General features: G+C 39.8%; 1 protein-coding gene across 1 annotated transcript in view; it reads right to left on the bottom strand.

Moving 5' to 3' along the window:
• DPP4 (dipeptidyl peptidase 4) overlaps window positions 1-17,304 on the bottom strand; it is a 40,418-nt gene extending 23,114 nt beyond the window's left edge. Inside the window, exons 1-10 of the mRNA XM_066554080.1 lie at window positions 17,276-17,304; window positions 17,117-17,201; window positions 9,101-9,190; window positions 8,436-8,530; window positions 8,239-8,313; window positions 6,240-6,292; window positions 6,065-6,137; window positions 4,777-4,897; window positions 4,210-4,370; window positions 2,307-2,410 (exon numbers count right to left, since the gene is read on the bottom strand). Of these exons, the coding sequence (XP_066410177.1) occupies window positions 2,307-2,410; window positions 4,210-4,370; window positions 4,777-4,897; window positions 6,065-6,137; window positions 6,240-6,292; window positions 8,239-8,313; window positions 8,436-8,530; window positions 9,101-9,190; window positions 17,117-17,201; window positions 17,276-17,281 (863 nt within the window). The 5' untranslated portion in view covers window positions 17,282-17,304. The remainder of the gene's footprint in view (window positions 1-2,306; window positions 2,411-4,209; window positions 4,371-4,776; window positions 4,898-6,064; window positions 6,138-6,239; window positions 6,293-8,238; window positions 8,314-8,435; window positions 8,531-9,100; window positions 9,191-17,116; window positions 17,202-17,275) is intronic.
• Window positions 17,305-21,631: the final 4,327 nt, after the last annotated feature.

Raw genomic sequence — 21,631 nt, 5'->3', positions numbered from 1 at the left:
GGAGCTTGTTGGTGAAAAAAAAAACCAAAAAACCATCATTCTTCCTGTACCTATAATAGTGGTTTCCCTTGTTTTATATAAGGGGAATTAGTCCCACACTTATCACCCCTTCAAAGTGAGAGTCGTTAACAATTCTGGTGACTATAAATCATTAATCAGACAAGATGAACATTACAAGGAAAACAAACAGAACAAGTATCATTTATCGAGCTATTACAAGAACCATCTCTCCCCTGTGAGAGTAGGAATGCACCTTCAGTACTCAACACACAAAAGGTTAACTAAGCTGCAATTAACTCAAGTATAAAGTACAGTAGTTTTGCACTGCCCTTCCTCATTTGTTGTTGAAAAGGGATACTCTGCAACTATTCTGCTTAGAAGTCAGCTTATTCTAGGGTAGATAATTTCAGACAAGAAGGATCCATTCCCTTCATCCTCCTGCTGGCCAACAGGAACCCCCTGTATCCATGGTGCCAAAACCAGTGTTTAAATGCTGGATGGATTTCATGCTGGTCATTCAAGCAGTGTCAGGTTTCAAGTACCATCACATGGCAAAGCACTGCCATTCCAGATTCTGGCAGTTTTTCTTGACAAATAAAACTCTTGCTCTGCAAAATAAATGAGCTGTGCCCCCTTCATATGTAGGGGTAAAACTGATGCTCATCCAAGCTCTGGATAGTGCTGTAGCAGGCAACCATTTGCTGAGGCACTGCCCTTCAACATCCCCAGCCAGGCAGGTGGAGTGAGGTATGCCACCAACTGATACCCAGTTTTGCTCAAAATTTAGCTCTGTGGAAGTGAAAATAGAATTTTCCATCACAAAAACTAACCTTTCCTGTCATACAGTGGTGAACATATAAATACAACGTAAATATTCAATATTTTGTGCTTCCAGAAAAAACTCCACCCAACAGCAACACTGCAAATTGCTCACCTTTTCCTACCTGTGTACTTTGCTCTTGCAAAGTTCCCCAAGACTTGTTCTGGCCACCTCAGCTTTTGCAGGACACATATGGTGAGACTTGACCATTATTTGGATCAGCCACTGGGAGGAGGAGTGAATTTTGATCCTTGAACTCATAATTCAAAATTTATATCTGTATTAATCCTGACTAACAGAGTGGCAAACCAATTTTAAAATGGATGGACTCCATGTAACTCACACCTCTGTTAGCCAGATGGGTGCGAGGCTGGAAGGTAGCTGATGGTTATTCTCCTCCCATCAACTTCCATAAGGTATTAACAAAAATTAAAGAAACCCTCTAAGACAGCAAAGATCTTAATCAGTACTGAGCAAAATGTAAAGGGCTTTTAATTCTGAGGCACTGGAATTCTAGAGGAAAACAAGGCACGACAGCTATCTAACATGCAGCTATGGCAGTGTGACTGTAAGGGAAGGATAAAGAACAACATATTCATAAGAACTTGCATCTCTGTTAACACATGGATGTTACACTGTGGTGAGGTTGAAACAGAAGAGTACTGATTTTCCAGTTATAGGCCCCCACGTATAAAATGCTGGTTTTATGCATAAGCTAACAGACCTTTGGTTTTTTTTCTGGTTTATCAGTAAAACCTGTGCTTTCATACCCATAATGTTTGTAAGTGCAAACCTCTAAAACATTTCCACAATACTGTTAAAAAGAAAAAAAAACAAACCCCAAGATTTGGGATAGCAAATTGTGAGCATGCACTTTAAATTGATGTAGCTGCTCTTTACAAAATACATTTATATCATGTTGTGCATTTCCAGTGGCATTTTGAGGAATACAATTTTCCATTTACTCTGAGAGGTGCTGATTTTCACCATCTTCCCAAAGAAAACAAACATTTTAAGTATAAATCTGAAGACATTAAAATCTGAAGACAACCATGATACCTTGCCTTAGCAAGGAATCTGCTTCCAATGAAATCAAATCTTCACTTACCATTAAGGTTTTGTTTTGTTGTTTTTTTTTTTCTCCAGTGAATAGAAATACATATATTATAATTTGATTATACGAAAACTTGCTCATATTAAAGTTGTACTGTGAAATGACTTCACCATAGTTAGACTCCACTGAATGTGATGAGCCAAGAACTTGTCACATTCTGAATATAACATACATGGAATATGCCATCTATATATAATCACTAGGAGGATAATCTCTGTGCAGATTTTCTCTGGTAAATCTTGTTGCTACCAGAGCCACATTAAATGGAAAAACTGCCATATACACTGAATACAGGGAGGTCACATATAAAAGCTCCTCCTCTCCCATCAAAAGAAACAATCAAATATCAAATATTTAACCTAAATTTCTCACCTTGATTCTATTTCTGCAGGTGGAAAAATTTCAACAGTCTTGAAAGCTGGAAGTAATGTGGTATCCACAATAAAGAACTGTACAGTTGGATTTGTAGCTCCTGCCTAAAAATAAAATTTTTCATTGTATTTTTGAAGAGAAATATTCTTTGTGAAGCGTTTGAAATTATAGATGAATAAGTCACTACAGACAGAAAAGCAAAACCAACCAACTGCAAACATGTGAGAAGACAAGTTCCTAAATGCAGTTTTATGACTGGTACATAAATTATCCTTTGTATTTTTTACACAGAAGTGTTAGTTATGAGTTTCGAGATAAGAAGGACTACTACATTTAGAAACAATCACAGGGCTTGCTGTATTTGACCAGATCTCATCCAACATACCACACACAGTACCTAGAGAGAATCAAATCCATTGCTAACACACAGGGAAGCAGCACCTTACATGAACTAATCATGTCACAGCTGCCTGTACCACAACCAAATCTGTGACTGCAGCACGCACTGCACTATCTCTGGTGTAATGCTGCTGACAGCAAAAGAACTCTGTCAGCAAGGGCTGCTTCTCTTGTGGTTACCCAGCCAAGTCCTCGTGGTGACAGCTAGGTAGCTAAACTTGATCCACCTCCAGAAGTCAGCAATATTCCAAACAAAAGGGGTTTGTAATAAAATGTGTAATTTAGATTGGCAATTCATTCTACACCTTTGTCTCTTCTCAGGGGCGATGCTCAGGACTGCAGCTGTCAGTGACCCTTCTGGGGGAGGCTCCAAGGGCACAGGCCACATGCTCCAGGACCTTTGGGAAGGGTAGGGAGTGACCATGGCTGCTGCTGAGAAAGCTGAGCTTGGCATAAAGACTGCAATTTCTCCAGCAGACAGCTGTACCAGATAAGCAATAACTGGCTGTATCATCTGTCCTACTCCATTAATCAAAACTGAGAATAACTTCCTGGGAGGGCCAGATCATCATGGATTGAGGCAGGCAGGGCATGCCGATGCCTTAAACCAACACAGAGTATAAAATACCAGGGGTGAACAGAAAGAACTAAAATGATGGACTTGAGATGATTTCAACCCATCTATTCCTTCCCAGCAATGGAGATGCCCAGCAGTGTGATGGTGAATGTATTATGGAGGCCAGCTATGAGAACATGCTTGTATTGACACTCAGCAGGGTAGTGCAATTGTTGTACTCTAAGTGTAATTTGTACTTGCTTTATGTCTTAAGTGCATTGCTTAGATAAATCAAAATCCTGTATAACATCAAATAAAAGGTAAATCCCGTATTAAATATGAAATCCTCCCCACATGGAGCACATGAAGGAGCACTCTGCACTCTGACTCTCATCCCATTCAGCCCAGTGTCAACTGCGCCATGAGCAGTGGGCATAAAGTCATGTGGAGAGGAGGGGCAAGGAGCTCCTTGCACTAAAGCTTTCACTCTCACAGCTAAAACTGGAAGAGCTTAAGGTGTGGGCAAAGGAGCTCCTTTAGCAGATTCCTCCTCTTCCTCTCAATACAGGAAACTGAAAATGCTACATTAGCTGAAGAAGATTCCATTATCAATACCATGCACAACACTAAGCTAATGTACTTGCCTGATGCCTTGTACCAACTTAGCCCCCTGAGAGATTTTTTTATCTCAACATCTACTCACTACCCCTAAATTTTATAGTGAAACAACAAAACCTTAAATCATACTTTTTATTCCTCCCTCTTTTTTCTTTCCCCTGGAGATAATAAAATACTTTAACATTGCCAGATGCTGTTGACTTCAGAAAGAGTAATCACAGCAAGCTGTTGAGGAGAGACAGACAATATTTTCATTAGCAGAAACTGATTAAATGAGACTACTCTCTTAATGAAACTGCAGAACAAACATGTTTAATAAATAACACAGACCTTGGGATATGGGATTTTAATGGTCTTTGGATACTGCAAGGTGTCTTCAGAATAAAAGGAATACTCTATAACAGGGACTTCTGTATCATTAAAGGATGCATATGCCAAAAAATTGCCATTTGGAGACCACCACAGAGCAGAATGGGTGCCAAACATTTCCTCTGAAAGAGATGCAAATGTATTTAAGTTATAATTGATAAGTCGGCTCTTCAATCCTAGGTGCTGTTCTCATTAGTTTTTAATAGGATTTTTTTAAATTGAAGTTCAGATACTAAAATGCAGACTGTTTGTTGGGGTTCTGAAATGAGACATTAGATCAATGTTTATAATCTATCATGTGAAGCTAATTCACAATAAAATTTCCAGTGACGCAATGCTAACTAGGCAACCTCATATATATTCTTAGATCACACTAGTCAGGTATTAATCCCAGATAAGGATGCGTTTCTTTTAAAATACAGAGTTTGATTAATTTGAATTTTTCAGTGGTAAGGAATGAGATAACAATTACAATAAACCAAAGTTTTTACATAATAATGGAAAGTAAAACTTGCTTGATGTGATTACCTTCATAAACCCAGTCTGGTATTCCATTGAAAATTTTATTTTCTTCTCCATTTTTAGTGATTTGCACAGCTTCTGCTGTTGGTGAAGCTTTTACATAAACATTATTATTCCAAACATATGCCTGCAAAACATCATTGTGATAACAATTACTATTACAGTAAATCTTACTTCCTTTCTTTATTTCATCTACTGGGCAGTAGATTTACAACAGATGACAAAAAACATCTTTAAAAGCTGCATTTCACCAAACAGCCTTGATACTTAACAAACTTGGAATTACTAATATAAATCAGGGTGAGCAGTATAACTTCAGGCCACAATGCAAAACACCAAACCAAATATGAAAAGTGATATAACTACTCTATATTGAGTTTTGAAAATCTTGCAACTCATTTTCTCCAAAATACAAACTCATTTTCCTTCATCAGGAGATTTCCACTAATTTTTCTTTCAAAAAAAAACTATCAGGGCTTTGCTAAACATTCACTGGGGTCTCAGTGATGCCAATAGCTCTGCAAAGCTGGTACATTTCTTCAGCAGCACTCAGAACTCTAGTGTTTGGCACCTGCCTGCCTCTCTGATCACCCCTGGTACTCATCTCCAATAACTGAACAACACAGTTCCATTCCAGAACCTTGCTCCAAGATGCAGAAACTCTTTTCATCTTCCTTTGCTTCTGTTGATGGTCTTTATAATTGACATACAAATTCACTAAGCAATAAGAATAAATGAACACCACATTGCCCCGTGGCAATCTAACACACAACACAAGGAAGGTACAAGCCTTGCAAATGTGGTGGTTGGCACCATTGACATGGACTGAAGAGGAGAGGAGAAAGAAAACAACAGTGGGAAAGAGTACAAGACAGATTTTAATCCTCTAATCCCATTACATGCATCCATCAAGTAAAACTTCATCAATTTCTCTGTAATTAGAAGACAAAAATCACAGAGTGATGATTAAATAGACAGTTGTAATGCTGCTGTCTTTGAAAAGGATGAGCTACTGTCTGCAACTGTAAAAACACAAAGTTCCTGTGCATTTGTGCATTTCATGACTGCTGGGGCTACTAGTTACTTTCAGGAATGCATTTTCATTAAAGAACAAAAGAAAACACAGAGAGGAACTTTGGAGCCTTTCCAGCTACAGTAGTCAATTTTGAGACTAGTTCAGCTACTTTACCTAGCAGTAGGAAAGTACCAAAACTTCAAGGGTACAGACAACATGAGTTTCCATGTCATGTGTAGGAAAATGACTCTATATAAAGTTTTATTTTTCTTTACTAACCAGCTTATGACCAACAGGTGACCAGGATATATACTGCGTATCATTAGGTAGTAGTCCATCATCTAAGATAGAACTGGAAAAACAAAAACAAAATGCAGCCAGGAGAAATCAGTGAAATTACATTTTAGTGCAAAATGAATGTTAAAACAACATTTTATGTGCAAAAATTACTGACCTGCTACTGAAATTATAGATGTGATACGAAGCTGTAAATGAATGCCTCCACAACTGCAAAAGAATTATTTTAATAGTAAAGAAAATAAATTTCACCAGTTTTCACATCTCTTGCAGCCTGAATTACCCCTAAAGCTCTCCTTGTGATTTTTATTAAGATATTTAATATTATTTTTATTAAGATTAGAGAGAACACAATGAACATACAAGGGTAACAGATCCCTACCAGGTTTAAGGAAAAACTAAAGAATTTCCAGTCTTCTGGGGTCATCACTTAAATACACTGACTGAGGCCATTGACCGATTAATGACAGAGCTACAGATGCCATAGATGCTGCAGATTTTCAGAAACCCTTGTAGCTACATGGCAGACTATCATCAGTGTGCAGTTAACCCTCCTCCTTGTGCTTTACTGGCTCATTTCCTGTTTCCTGTCTCATTTTTCACGTTGTATTATTTAACTTGGCATCTTATTTTATAATAGCTCTCACAAGTCCCAGCAGTATGTCTGCAGCATTTCCTCCACTACCAGGGTGACCTATTCCCATTCATACTGTCACAGAAATAAAACCCTTCTTTGAGTAATCTGCCTCTTGAAATCTGTATCGCTCTGTGGGCACTTAACAGAGAGAAGGATGATGATGATAATGCACACACATTTAAACATGTTCACTATGTGGGGCTGGAGAGGTTTGATTCAGCCCACAGCACTGACATATTGCAATAATGCTCCCTTCTAAGAGGGTTCTTGGATATTTGTATGAAGATATAAACCAACAACTTAGTACTATACAGCCAGATGGCTATTACATAACAAGTGTCTACATCCTCATGATTCATTTTGTTACTCTCTTCCTTTGCAATAAAGATTAATAATAACAGAACTTTCAATCACACTGTTATATAAAGGTTAAAATATCTTGCTTCAGCATTGAAACAAAATTAACTCTTATGAATGCAACAAGTAAATACTACAGAGCAATAAATTACAAGTAGAGGAGATATGTAGGGTGGCTGGTAAAATATTAGGCATTTTGTGGCCTTTAATGATGAGTGAAGAGCGAAATAATTCTGAACAATCCAGAAAAACTAAAGCTAGGAGACTTAGGAGGATCCAGCATGGAAGCTAAAACTGAAAAAAAATTGATGACTGAGTGCACAGACTGCATCTGGCACAGCTCAAGAACCACTCTGGGACTGCAAGGCCAGGGCATGTAGACAGTGTTCAGTGACACAGTGCTCAAGTATTTGCACAAGTTAGCGCTGAACTTTTTACAAACAGAACAGGCACCTCTCTAGAAAAAGGAAAGAACAACAAAGTCAGCCGTTTCTCAGAGCGCAAACTGCACAGCAAACGATCACCACCGTTAGGCTTCTCAGTTGGCACCCAGAGCCAGGTTCTCATGCCACCTGGCATAAATGTGGGCTGACCTCTGTTGCACGGTTCAGCACCGTGCCAGGATGAGGCATTCTGCTGCAGGCTTTTCATGTGCTCGCTGACAGGAGGCAACAGGGATACACAAGCCCACTCCAAGCACAAGCCTTCTTTGAAGCACATGCAGATTTTCATTCACCTCAGTTTTAAACTCTTACCTCCTACCACCACAATGTAACAACCACATATATATATATAGCACACATATACAAGCAGATGTATACCAGCATATCTACTCATCACTTCTCCTTACCCACACAACTCCTGGGACAGCCATGCCTATCTACTCTCCTAGATTGTCTTCCCAGATAAACCATCCAGCCTTGTTCTCCTTGCAATAACTCTACATCCACTTTTTATCCAGATGATTTTTTCCCTCGGGCAGTCAGCTCTCTTCTGCCAAGCTCACAGATAATACCAGTCTAGTCTCCTCCTGCCTGCTCAACTTGACTGTGCCCTTACATCCATCCATCCTCCTGCATTTCCCTCATGTTCTCTCAGCCTCTCTGTTGTTCCCAAACCTTTATTTTCCAGTTTCATCCTCAGTTGTAAAGTGCACTTGTACCTTTGTATAGCTGTATTGCAGAAGAGCAAACTTTAGGTCAGGAGACAATATAACAGTGCTTGCCTGGTACTTATCCTGTCAACAAAGGAAGGGCAAAAGAAACACATTAAGCACTGATTCCAAAGACTATGCAGAACAAAATATGAAATCCAATACCTTTCCCAATGTCTGCATATATTACATATAAGTCAACATACTAAAGTTGTATTTGCCAGGATTAATGTGGATGTTCCATTCTCAGCACTGATACACAGGATGTCCCCATTATCTGTTTTGTGAAGATACTGATTTCCTAAAAGCACAAGAGAGATGACAACAAGAAGTAAGTAAAATGCTCATCAGTTACTTCTATTTGCCCTTTATGCTTTTAAGCAGGAAATAAATCCCAAAAATCTGCTTAATGCTGTGTTTCCCAATTCTATAATGAATGGATGCTTATAGCAGAAGAATGTTCACAAAACGTAGTCGTGGAGCCCACAGCATCCACCTCCCAGCATCCCTTTCCCTTGGGGCACTTGACATACTCAGAAGGAAAAGCAGCCTGCATCTCCCTGTTCTCTGGCAGCCCAAAGCACAGGAAGCTGACACACCTCAGAGGGCATCATGCTTCTACCCTAAAGCACAGGAGTAAGTATGCTCTTTTAGCAGTAGGAGAATATCACTTGCCATGAACATGAGCACGTTTCTAAGGGAAACAAGGAATCAACCCTTTGAGCTACGTGCTGTTCTATAATGGCACAATTAAATAATTGACTTTTTTTCAGAATACAGTAGTCACCTCAGCATGAGGTGACTGCTAGTGGTACATTGCTGAAGGTAGCACATTTTCTTGACATTCAAGTTGTATGTATAAATGAATTACCTGAAATCCACTCCAAATTATGTGTTTTATACTTATAGTCATTGTTCAAGTAATTCTGTAGAGTGTACGTCTTTCCTGAAGGGGTCTCTTCTGAAAGAAACAGACGGAAGAGAGATTCTGATCTTTGCTGAAAATTGTTTCACCCCAGCTTCTTAACCTGGCTACTGAGTGGATTTTTGTTGCTGGTTATTAAAGTGTTTTAGCTAACCGTCTCTAAAGTAGTAGCAGTGGGAAGGCAATAAAACTTTATTGCAAGGTAAATTCAGCAAGCATAAAATAAAGGAGCGTCAGCAAGGTCACTCAACAAACTCATGGAAATGAAAATACCTTTCTGACAGTGAAAACAATTACCAGAAGACCTCTGGCTCTCTTACCTCAGCAAACATGTACTCCTCAAAAGCTGAAAAGAAGTGATCTTTGTGCCTTTCTCCCCACGCTCACTCTAGGAAGTTCACTGCAAAGCCCCAGTTGCTAATAGCCGCAATTGTGAATCATTTGCTAATCCTTAAGCTCAAATTTCAGAAATGCCTCAAATAAAAAACCCTAAAAATCTGAGAAGCAGTAAAATATTCATGGAGGTCTAATTAAAAAAAATAAATAACAAACACTTCCTGATAAAATTATGATGAAATAATTGATTAAATATTTATCCCTCTTTTGATGTGATTTTCACCAAGGTATCTTTAAGTTCAATTTAGCATTACGATTTTGATGGGAGAATTAAAGCTAAGTAACTGCCTTAGTCTGAAAAGACCAAGTGAAACTTTGAATCTAATTAAGCTAATGAGTTTGGTCATCAGCTTCAGCTGCAGTCAGCTTCTATGTAAAGTATTTCTTTCTCACTGCTTGCAGTGCACAAGCTACTTTTTCCAAAGTATGACAAGTAGTAACAACAACAACAACAACTCATTCTGTGAGTCTTTGTGATTCTTTTCTTCCAAACAAACACTACAGATTTTAAATTCAGGTGTGCAATTCTCTCCCTGCAGCCTCCCTTTTTTTTTAATGGAAACCTAAAATCTACCTTCATCTACCAGCATATACCCTTTTACCTACAGGGTCCAGAAAGGAAGGAATTTTAATTTCAATTGGCTAAATCAAAAGACTGGAAAAAAAGCAACTCATAAAAACACTCAAGTACAGATGTGGTGACTAATCAACCAAGGTGCTAACCTGCCCAATCAATTCTGAGACTCATCTTTTGGATACTTTTAAACACACTGCCTTCACTTTCCTGCAGGCTGGATACCTGTGACATCTGGAACAGCACATGAAGACATTCATATCAGCTATTACAGCTTTACTCTCATTTCCAAACAATATAAACTGTATATATACAGCACAGACTGTACAACTACCACTGCAAGAGAGGTAACAAACAATTATTTTAGCCTAAAAAATCCTCAGAAAAGATTAAAAAATGCTTGCCCGTTTCCCTTTGAAATGTGACTCTTTAAAAAAATTACTAGGCTGGATTTATTGCTCTTGAAGTTTCTGTGAGAATATTAATTTCTCAGGTTATTTATTTAACTGAATATTTAATTTGATGGATTATGAACAAGTGGGTATTTAATATTCATACACAGTTGTCTAGTTGGGAATATGACTTCTTCCTAATCGAGAAAGTGTCATTTTCAATCAGAGGGGCTTCAGAAAGCAACAAACTCTCTCTTGGAAAAGGAGAAGCAATTTAAGACAGGTGGCTGATGAACAGGTTTAGGGATTTTTCCAAACTGATGAATGTTTTTCTCCGTGGTGACATACATATTTTGCTAAGGTCTCATTACTAAAAATCAGGACACTATTAAGATTTGTTGGCTATGTATAAAATTAAAATTTCATTTTCTGTCAACACCTTCCACATAGTATCTGAATATGAAAACACACGCCAAGCTGTAAGGGTACAGTCATAGAAGTTCTAGTTGAAGCATTTTCTTAATCTACAAGGTAGGCCATTACCAGTATATTCTTACTTATCCACTTTGTGCCACTGACCAAAGATACTCAACATACATTGAATTCCAAATTTTGGTTCTTATTGTTCAGATTCCATTTGAAAAGAAAGGTCAAACAGGATTATTTTGACAGAATAAATCAATTGCTGACATTCAAGAGCATTTTATTTGCTTTGAAGATGGTATACAGGTCAATGGATGTTTATATTTTAGCAAAACTGCTTCTTTCACTCTTAGGCTCCTCAGAGAGGCTGCATTTTCTTGTTATTTTTCTTTTTCAACAATTCAACATACAGACTTATTTTTCTAAACTCCCAATGATGAGCTTCCAATGATCAATACTTGGGCCAGTTCTGTTTAATAATCTTTATCCATGCTTTGGATGAGGGAATTGAGTTCATCCTCCTTAAGTTTGCGGACAACACCAAGTTGGGCAGGAGTGTTGCTCTGCTGGAGGGCAGGAGGGCTCTGCAGAGGGATCTGGACAGGCTGGATCAATGGGCTAAAGCCAACTGCCTGAGGTTCAGCAAGTGCCAGCTCCTACACCTGGGTTACAACAGCCCCAGGAAGTGCCACAGGCTGGGCAGAGTGGCTGGAAGGCTGCCCAGCAGAAAAGGACTGGGGGTGCTGTCAACACCAGGCTGAACATGAGCCAGGGTGTGCCCAGGTGGCCAAGAAGGCCAGCAGCATCCTGGCCTGGATCTGGAATAATGTGGCCAGCAGGAACAGGGCTGTGATTGTCCCCTTGTACCTGGCACAGGTGAGGCCACACCTCAAGTGCTCTGTCCAGTTCTGGGCCCCTCAATTCCAGACAGACCTGGAGGTGCTGGAATAGGTCCAGAGAAGGGCAATGGAGCTGGTGATGGGTCTGGAATACAAGTCCTATGAGGGTGGCTGAGGGAGCTGGGAGTGTTCAGCCTGAGAAGAGGAGGGTCAGGGGGAATGGTATTGCTTTCTACAACTACCTGAGAGGAGGCTGTGGTCAGGTGGGGGGCTGGCTCTTCTCCCAGGCAGATAGTGACTGGACAAGAGGAAATAGCCTGAAGCTGTGCCAGAGAAGGTTCAGGCTGGACATCAGGAAGAATTTTTTCACTGAAAGGGTTGTTAAGCATTGGAAAGGAGTGCCCAGGAAAGTGGTGGAGTCACCATCCCTGATAATGTTTAAAAGATGACAAGGATGTGCTATTGTTTAGCTGATAAAGTGATGTTCAGTCAAAGGTTGGACTTGATGATCTTGGAGGTTTTTCCCAATCTTAATGATTCTGTGATTCATCTCCACCCTGGTCTGACTCCTGACAGTACATTGGATTTCCATTGGCATAATGATATACAGGAATAGTTACATCATAATACCCCTGCTACAACAGTAAAACTGTAAGGCCTTCTGCAAAGAAGTCTCCCAATCGTTTACATAAGCAGTACTCATACAAAGTTGATAATCAATTCTGTTTGAATTTTGAAATTTCCTATTAATATGCCACCCTCTCTTAAGAGAAAAACTGAGTTGGTTTCTGCAGGTGTGAGGTGCTGACATTGTTTAACCCAAGTTGGCAACTAAGTACCACTCCCTTCCTTCCTCCCTCGCCCTCAGTGGAGATGGGGAAGAGAATCAGAAAAGATAAACCCATAGGTTGAGGTAAGAATAGTTAATGATTGAAATAAAAATAAATATAATACTCCTAATAATAGTAATAATATTTGTAATGAAAAGGAAAGCAAGAGGAATAAAACCCAGGAAAGAAAACTGATGCAAAATACAATTTGCTCACCACCCGCTGACCAATGTCCAGCCTGTCCAGGCAGCAATGGGCACCTGGCAGCCAATCCCCCAGTTTATATGAGCATGACACTATGTGATGTGAAATACTCCTTTGGCCAGGCTGGGTCAGCTGTCCTGGCCATGCTCCCTCCCAGCTCCTTGTGCACCGCTTTTCTGGCAGAGCCTGGGAAACTGGTGTCCATGACTTAAGGGTAAGCACTACTTAGAACAACCAAAAAACATCAGTGTGTTATCCACATTATTCTCATACTGAATCCAAAACAGAGCACTGGACTGGCTACCAGGAGAAAATACCTGATTCCCAGCCAAAACCAGGACAGGTGTAAAGCAAACAAGAATTTAACAATTGTGTAAAGTTTATGGTATGTCATATCACCATACCAAAACGGAACCATGTTGAGAAATTACTTTTGGCATATGTTTTGGTTATTCTCCAGTGTCAAGGCTCATTTTCCTAATTTCCACGTGTAATTTAAAAAGAAAAGGGGCAAGAAATGGATGGACTTTAAACCATGCTAAATAATAAAAGCAATAACATTGGAAGCTTTACTGCATATTCACCACTACCAAGAGAGACAGGAAAAACCATATAAAGGGAAAGACAAGTGCAAGCATGATGTTCATGTAATAACAAGAAAGGGATAGAGAAATTATAAAAAACAGAAAAGGTGAATGGTTATTGCCATTTTAAAGTGAAGGCAGAAGAGCAAGAATGATCTGCAAGCAAAGCATGTAATTTAGGAGCAGCAGGAGAGATGCAAGGGAATCCTGGCTGATTCAGTGGTCAGAAAAGTAAGAGACATTTCAGGCTAGTTTTTCCAAATCTGCTGTATCCCCATTTCTTTTCCAACCTGTAAAAGAATATTCTAACTCTTCCCCCCTCCTGTATACTCCAGCCCCCAGTTACTATGTGACAGTTAGAGACCTGATTTTCAGCAAAAAAAATTGGTAGAAACTACTTTGCTGGCTCAGGACCAAGACTCACTTAATCCAGAATTCTATCCAATACCCAGGGGCTGATACAGGACATTCAGAAGAGACCACAACCAAATGTGAGTGCTGTGACACCTCCTGGAGCAGTTCATCCAAAAGCCACTCCATGGGGCTGCAGAGAGCTCCCTGGAGGGATTTAATCATTAACTTGGTAAATCAACCTCTGGAATCTCTCTCAAATTTACCCCATATCATGCAAAGGGAGGAAATAACAGCAGAAGCGTTCTATAGATAGCAATCTACTGTTGATAATGGGGTTTCATATTGTATTACTCAGCATTTGAATTAGGGTAGATAACTGAGTTAAATGACAGTTACAGAAGTCAAGGACATGTAGCAGGAAAACATGTCCATTCCCTATCTTTTCACACACACACAGAACACTCAGGCACCTTAAGGTCATTAACTTCTCCAAGACCTGCTGTGCTCTTCCAGCCTCTCCTAGGCACGCTTCTATCAAAAGACCACAAAAGCTTCTCATTTAGCGAACATCTCACCTTTAGAGAATTACAGCTGTGAGTGAAGAAACCTGGTTTGTGGACAGGCAGCTGTATGGGACCCTCACTCTAAGGCTGCCTATGACTTGCTCATGGCAGCAGAATAATAGCAAATACTGAACTGTCTCCTTGCTGCTCCCAGCATTGGCTGCTCATCCTCCCACCCCTGGTGTTCCTGCCCAGCTGTAAGGAGACCTGCAGTCAAAGAAGTGGTAAAGGTAAATACAGACATGGGAGGTTTCAATCTGCCTTTTGCATGGAAGGTTATAGGAGAAAAAAAACCCAACAACTGTGAGAAGTGTAAGCAAATTGGTGAATCATGAACAAACAGACCAAATATGTTTTTATAAATATTCATGCTTTAAGGGTAACAACTTGTTGCTCTAGTCACCTGTTGGATAGTTCCTCAAAGCACAACAATGCTTTGATCAACAGACTTCAAATACAAACCCCAACGCTGTTTTGAAATTAAACTGTTTGATGAAAGTAGCCCCATGTGGTTATTAAATATAAAATGAAGTGTCAAAATAGGCAGTGGGCCTAAATGAAATATAGAATTTTGTACAGAGTTCTGTCAGCAGACCCTCCAAGTAAATGGCTGCACCTCAAATTAGGGAACTACTTCATAAATTTAAGTCATCACTATTTGTCCATGCTAAGTGTCTGCAAGAAAAGAAGCAGAAGTTCTGCTTGCAAGGCCTACAGGCCAGCCAACAAGTCAGAACTCTGCTGGAGAGGCAAAATTCCACTACCTTTCACTGCACTGGAGACCACTTCTCCAACTAATTATGTGCTGCATGAATACTAAGCTTATGAAATGAAAATAATTTGAGAAGCATGGCAGGGAAAAAAGCTGCAGACCATAGGTAAGAAGTTCAAACTCAAAATTATCTGTTTATATCAATAACCGTCATATTCACTCCCTGTACAATGCTTGAAACATTGGGATGAAATGAAAACTATTTGACTGCAATTGGAGGGATTTTTATCAGAGCAGACTTTGATTTCACATAGTCACAGTCACATGAGCTGCTCCTTCCCAAAGCAGTTTTACCACTTTTCATTTTGTACTCAATCATCTGCATGGCCCAAGAGGCATCCATAGCTACATGTGCTGTGGTTGTTCATTAAAGCCATATAATCAAACTAGTGATTAATTGCCCTAACCTATAAATTACTACTTTATGAGTACACCACCTGTACACTCTCAGCTAAAAGAAAACATCTGTTTAGCACCCTTCAGTCAAAAATTCAAAAGAACTCTGCAGTTCCCAAACTACAATGGTCACAGTTGTTCAGATGTTACTTCTGGCCTGATTTGTGAAGAGACAGGAATTCAAGTTTTTGAACTGGGACCACTCCATCTCAATCCTTATTTTACCCAGAGGGACTTAATGAACCACCTGGGTGTGTTCTCTATGCCTTAATTTGAACCAACAGTAAGAAGTCTGACACACTGTTGTACTCTTTTATAACCAAAGGAAACAAGCCAAGGCTGACAGCATGGTGGTATTCTGTGTATCGTAGAACAGAAATGCCTCTTTGAAGTAAAATTAATTTACTATGTAACTGAATGACTGATCTTGAATTGCAGCCACTTCTAGAGGAAAAGAACTCCTATGCTACAACTCATGAAAGAAGAAAACCCACTTTATTTACAGAAAGACATAGCATTGGCATCAAGATAGACAAGTACGAACTCTTCAGCAGAGTTCAGGCCTGCATACTGAATTCTTTCACTAGGTGTTACGCCTGCACACATCCATCTGATAAGTTATCAAGACCCTTTCTCTTGCTCTTCCCCACTTGTGAAATTCAGAGTATTTTTTGTCACCTCAAAAATCTGCTTTTTTTTGAGATAAGTGGCAAAAAGCTGCCCAAAAATAAGAGAAAAGAGACTCAGCATCCACTAATGGAAGTTTCAGCCTAGAAGGCATGTAACTCAGATATCTGGACTTTGAAAATCCAGTTCTGAATGACTGTGATATTGATATTAATATTAATAGAACTGAACTGCAAAACAGTTTAATGTAAATTATGCCACAGGAGCACCAGTGACACAAGCTCCACCTCTTTAACCAACACAACAAAACCCCCCAACTTTCTGCACACATAAGCAATTTCCCAGCACATCGTCAAGATCCACTTACACATCTTCACTTTTTCTGGGGTGCACTTCTCGGGCCTAGGTCTAGTCTAGAAACGCCCCCTTAGAGTGTGCTGTGCTGGCTATGCATATCCCGACGGCTCAGCTGTTAATCACAGCACAAAACGAGAGCAGCTCTGTCCTACCAGCTGAAAGCACTGCTTGATCAGGATTTAATGCTGTTCCACATTAACCTCCAGAGCGACCAGGGTGACCTGGAAAGTGCTAACTGGTCGGAGTCCAAAAACTCATTCAGAACCTTTCTGTACTTTTCTGACCTCTGTAACTGTGCTGTTTATATAATTTCACTTAATGGTGTTAACAAAATTGTGCAAACAAAGCAAATGAGAGGGAATATAATCTTTTCAATACACTCTAGAAAAATTAGTAATTGTCAATTTAGTGCTGGTTCGAGAGCCTTTGGCGACAATAAGAACAGAAAATGGTGAAAACGACAATGCTTCTGACTATTATCAACAAACATGAAGATTAAGAGACTTTTTAATTGTCTCTGCGCCCCCCACCCCCTCAGGTGAGACAGCCGTACCTCCCGGTTTCCCAGACCCCGTTCCCTGAGGCAGAAACTTTCCGCAGAACTTTCCCCGCTCCGCAGCGCGCCCCCCGCCCCGCTCCCCGCGCACTTACGGCGGGTGAGCAGCACCAGGGGCACGGTGATGACCACCACAACCACGGCGACCCCCAGGATCCCCAGCAGCCACTTCAGGAAGCTCTGCAAGACAAGTCCCGTCAGCCGCCAGCGGCGCAGGCCCTGCCCGCGCTGCCGCCCACCGCGCCCTCACCCACCGGCATCGCGGAGCGGATCAGAGCAGAGCCGAGCCGAGCCGAGCGGAGCCGGGCGGAGCCGGGCGGAGCCGAGCGCGCTGTGGCTCCGCAGCCCCCGCGCTGCCCGCGGGGCTCCGCTCGCGAGCGGCGCCGGGGCGGGGGCGGGCTGGAGGCGGCTGAAGGGGAGCGGCAGGCGCTGGGCGTTGTGCAAGATCCCGGCTCTCCGCGGGGGGAGCGGCGCTTTCCCCGTGTGCTCGCAGGCCGGCGGCGCGGTGACACAGCTGGACGCGGCAGGAGAGACTTGGGACAGCGGGGGGACTTCTGTCGGAAATCAGATAACGGCCCAGAAAGTGAAATGCCTTCAAACGCTGATGGACACTCCCAATGTTTTGATAACACCGTCATTTCTTGTTAACTTCCTGCTCTTTGAACTTCTTTTTCTAGCAGTCATGAAAAAACAGATAAAATTGCAGGAAGGGCTTATATTTATAGTTTTTTGGCACTGGAGATAGATGTGTAAGTCTGCTAAGTGGGTCTTTAAATTAAAATCAGAAAATGGAAATATAGGACAAAAGTTTAAAATTTAGTGTTGAAGATGACCCTTGTGTATGACATAAAACAATTCCCTTTCCAAGGAGAGTTTTGAGTATGTGCTGAGAAAGTAAGACAAATTGTTGTCAGAATAAGAAAAAAGACAGAATAACCTGTAAATCAAAACTGTAAAGCCTTTGATTGTTTAAAAATCTGAGTCCTACCAGTTATTAAAAAAACTGTCTTTCTAAATTATTTTAAGAGCTCTAGTCTCCAAAACAATAATTGTAAGTCATGCTTTTTGTTTTATCCATGTTAGATTTTCCTCCTCTAATTGCAGAACACTAGTAGCTACCAGAGACAGATGCAGGTATTTTACGAGTTGCGAAATGTAGCAGAAAAAGTATGTGATCTGCTGAAGCAAGATTTCAAGTCAAGGGAAATAGCAAATGTTCTTAGTCTTGCCTTCAAAGAGCTTGTCAAAGCTTTCAGAAAGGTAATGCTGCTTGCTCCTTCATTCTGCTTCTGCAGACGGAGTACAGCATTTAATATTTTACTGCTGTTTCTTAAGCAAACTGTGTCTGGAAGCGGGAAAATAGCTTTTTGTGATAAAAAAGTCTCCTTTAGTATAACCAAAGTGTTTACAAACTTTAAGGATGTGTCTAGGAGCTAACAGACTTCATCTAGGGACAAACGTGTTTCTTGCTCATTGTTGTATACCATGCTCCTCGAAGGTAGCAGCTGGTACTAGTTACAAATTTATGCTGTGCTGGCAGTATTGGGTTACCTTAGGAAGGTCATTAATGTGCCCTGATAGTGGTTCCAGGTAGCACAGTGTACATTTACCATGCAGCATCCAGCCTGCTGCAATTTCACAGCTTGCTAATCACTAATCTCTGAGTGGATAAGGCCTCTTCTATAAAGTAAAATCACAGTGAAATAACAGTGCTTTACATTACTTTTCAAAGTAGCATCTCATTATATGGTGTAAGATGCATGACCAATGTTTCAGAATGTCTTACAGCTCCACTTAAATACCAATCTGCTATACTGTGCATCTGTTTGTCTTATCAACAATCAAAGAGGAAAATAAAACACCACCACCCCTCACCCCAGGGTGAATTTTCCTTTTCCTAGTGAGTAGGAATCACAACATAGATATAATTCAGTCAATCTGTGCATTTTTCCCCCCTAAACATTTAAGTAGTTATCATCACAAGGTCTCAAAATGTACAGTCAAATTATGTCAGTTTTGTGAAAAAATGTACCTGAATATTTTGTAGCTTTTCACAGCCAATTTGCAGTTTAGTAATATTTTGAGAGATTATCTCCCATGTTTTAAAGTTTCTCAGTGGTGAATTCTAAGGAGAATAAAGGAGCAGTACTGTCAATGCATATGGCTGGTTTCTGTGGGAACATAATTTTAAGTGCTTTTGGAAATATTGGTTCTTATGTCTAGATCAAATTTTTAGTAACCTACAGTGCCTCTGACTGTGGTCCTGCCAGAGGGATTTACAGGACCCAAATCTGTAGGCAGAACCATCTGAGTGATTCAGTAATAGTCAGTAAAGCAGAATATGTTTTCCATTGAGTTGTAATAGTTCCTAACAATGATTCTCTACAACTCGAAAAAAATCTCAAGTTCCTCCTGACTGATCAAAACACTCATGATCCCAAAAAAATATTGTTATGGTCATGCTTCTGGTTCTCAGTCAGATTGTCTTTTGTGATAGCCTGAGACTTAAAAAAATTCTTCCAGCTAAGTATTTCAAGTTACTTTATACTGTGGTGTTCTTTTGTAATCAGATATGTATTAGCACCATGCCAAGAAATTAAACAAATGACTATCCAGCAGTGGCTGCTACATGATGAAATTTGAGAAGCTGTAGCTTCATATTGTATGTTCAACACAGTGATATTCATAAAGAAGTTGCATGATTGCAAGGAGCTACTGACTAGAAAAGAATGAAAATGCAGCTTTCAGCCTGAGGCTGACCTCCCAAACAGCTGGGGGATCTGCCAGATGCAATGTCTTCCTCAGACTTCTAGCCTCAGTAAAACTCAAGACTTTGTTAGACATCTGTTTATATATACATCCAGAGCCTTTCCTCCAGAAATATTTGGAAAAGCCAAACTGCAAAAATGAAAAACTTAAGCTCTCTGCAGAGTAAAAAAAAAGTGACTAAAATGTCACTTTAAAAGTTTACTTTACAGGTGCAATGATTTGAAATCTGATATTCCAGATTTCTCAGTGTGTTCCTGTGGGAGACAAAATATGGGCTGGATAAAGTTTTGTGTGGATTCAGTGGCTCCAGTGAATAGTGGAGTTTCATTTTTTCTTTGCATTTGAAGTTGAAATGGCATGACAGTTTTGTAGCAAATCTTTGCATTGGTTCCATTTGAGAGGATTGTGAAGAGAGTGTTAACTGTAAATCAAGAAAGAAAAATCCCTTTTTTATGTGATTATGTCACTGGGACATCAATTTCAATGTGGTTAGTAGCAACTGTCACTTAGCTCTTTCAAGTTTGTATATTTTTCTTTAGAAAATTGTTTTCTTGGGAACTACAGATTCTTACATGTCCTCTGAGCACAGTTGAATGGTTAGAGAATCTCAGGTATCTCAGTTTCTGCTGGTTTTTTGTTTTTTTTTTTTTTTTTTTGGTATTAATTCCAAGTAGTTGTCTTGTTTTCATGAAATATGCTTATTTTTCCAGATATTTAGTAAATAGTATGGAAGAGAAAAGATGCTGCACACTCAGCAAATAAAATACAGTGAGGGCATTTTTAAATATAAGGCCACATGGAAGTTCAAGGCAGCACATGTGCAATACACAGAGGACTCCAGCTATTGTAGTAAAGACAAAGAGATTGTGACTTCTTTTTCCCTGTACTTATACTCTTCACTGAATTTCATGTAGCATGTGTGAGAAATATCCAGGGCATACCTTATTACTGATGCCATATGGACTTGTTCTATGATTTCAGGATATGTAAATCCTAGTCCTGTTGAGGTGAAACATGTGTTTGATATTTCTTATTATAAGCTCAGCTTGTCTCATTTGTGAAGAAAGGGTTACTTTTGATTCATGCTCTAGATCAGGACTTAGAAAATTAGAGGTTAAATGTTTTTCTTGTGTTCCAGACAAGCTGCATAAACTTGAGAAAATAATTCATATCCCTCTGTTCCTAAAGCATATCATTTGTAAAAGTGTGGAAAGCCCAGTATTTTCATAGCTGACAAAGTCATCACCAGGAGGGGCTCAAAATCCCTGGTGACAGACACTGCGAAAAAATGGATTTGTAATTGAGGAATCCTTCCTTCAGAACACCAAAACATCCTGGACAAAGTGAAATAAAACATTTCAAAGGCAATAGTTGAGTCTGTGGGAGCAGCAGAGTTACCTTGTACCATTTTATCCTGGGCCATATGTATCCAACTGTGTAAAACTGAATCTTTTCCAGTTCCGCTTGGACCCAAATCCCACAAATGGGATTAAATAAACAAATAATATGTATACACAGCCTCCACCTTTTTTCCCTTTTTCTTTTCTTATCTCCAGTGGTATTTTGGATGTTATGATTTTATATTTTTTTTAGTGCAAGATTCTATTGAATTTAAATTGTTTAAAGTTGGGATGTTAGCAAAGCTTTCTGTTGTTGCCAAGAAGCTGATCAAGATGCCAAGTTGGGTATGATCTGTTCTGATCTAAAATTACAGAATATTCATTCCTATAGCACTTTGGAAGAATGATCTAATATTTTCCCAGAAATTTTAGATTATAAGTGGAAGTTTCAGATGCTTTTAAAAAACTTATTCCCATAAAAATGTTATTCCTAGCAAAATT

The sequence above is a fragment of the Molothrus aeneus genome, chromosome 7 (assembly GCF_037042795.1).
Source record: "Molothrus aeneus isolate 106 chromosome 7, BPBGC_Maene_1.0, whole genome shotgun sequence".
In the NCBI taxonomy this organism is placed as follows: Eukaryota; Metazoa; Chordata; class Aves; order Passeriformes; family Icteridae; genus Molothrus; species Molothrus aeneus.
The sequence above is the reverse complement of the archived record's forward strand: the minus strand, read 5'-3'. Positions and strand labels throughout refer to the sequence as shown.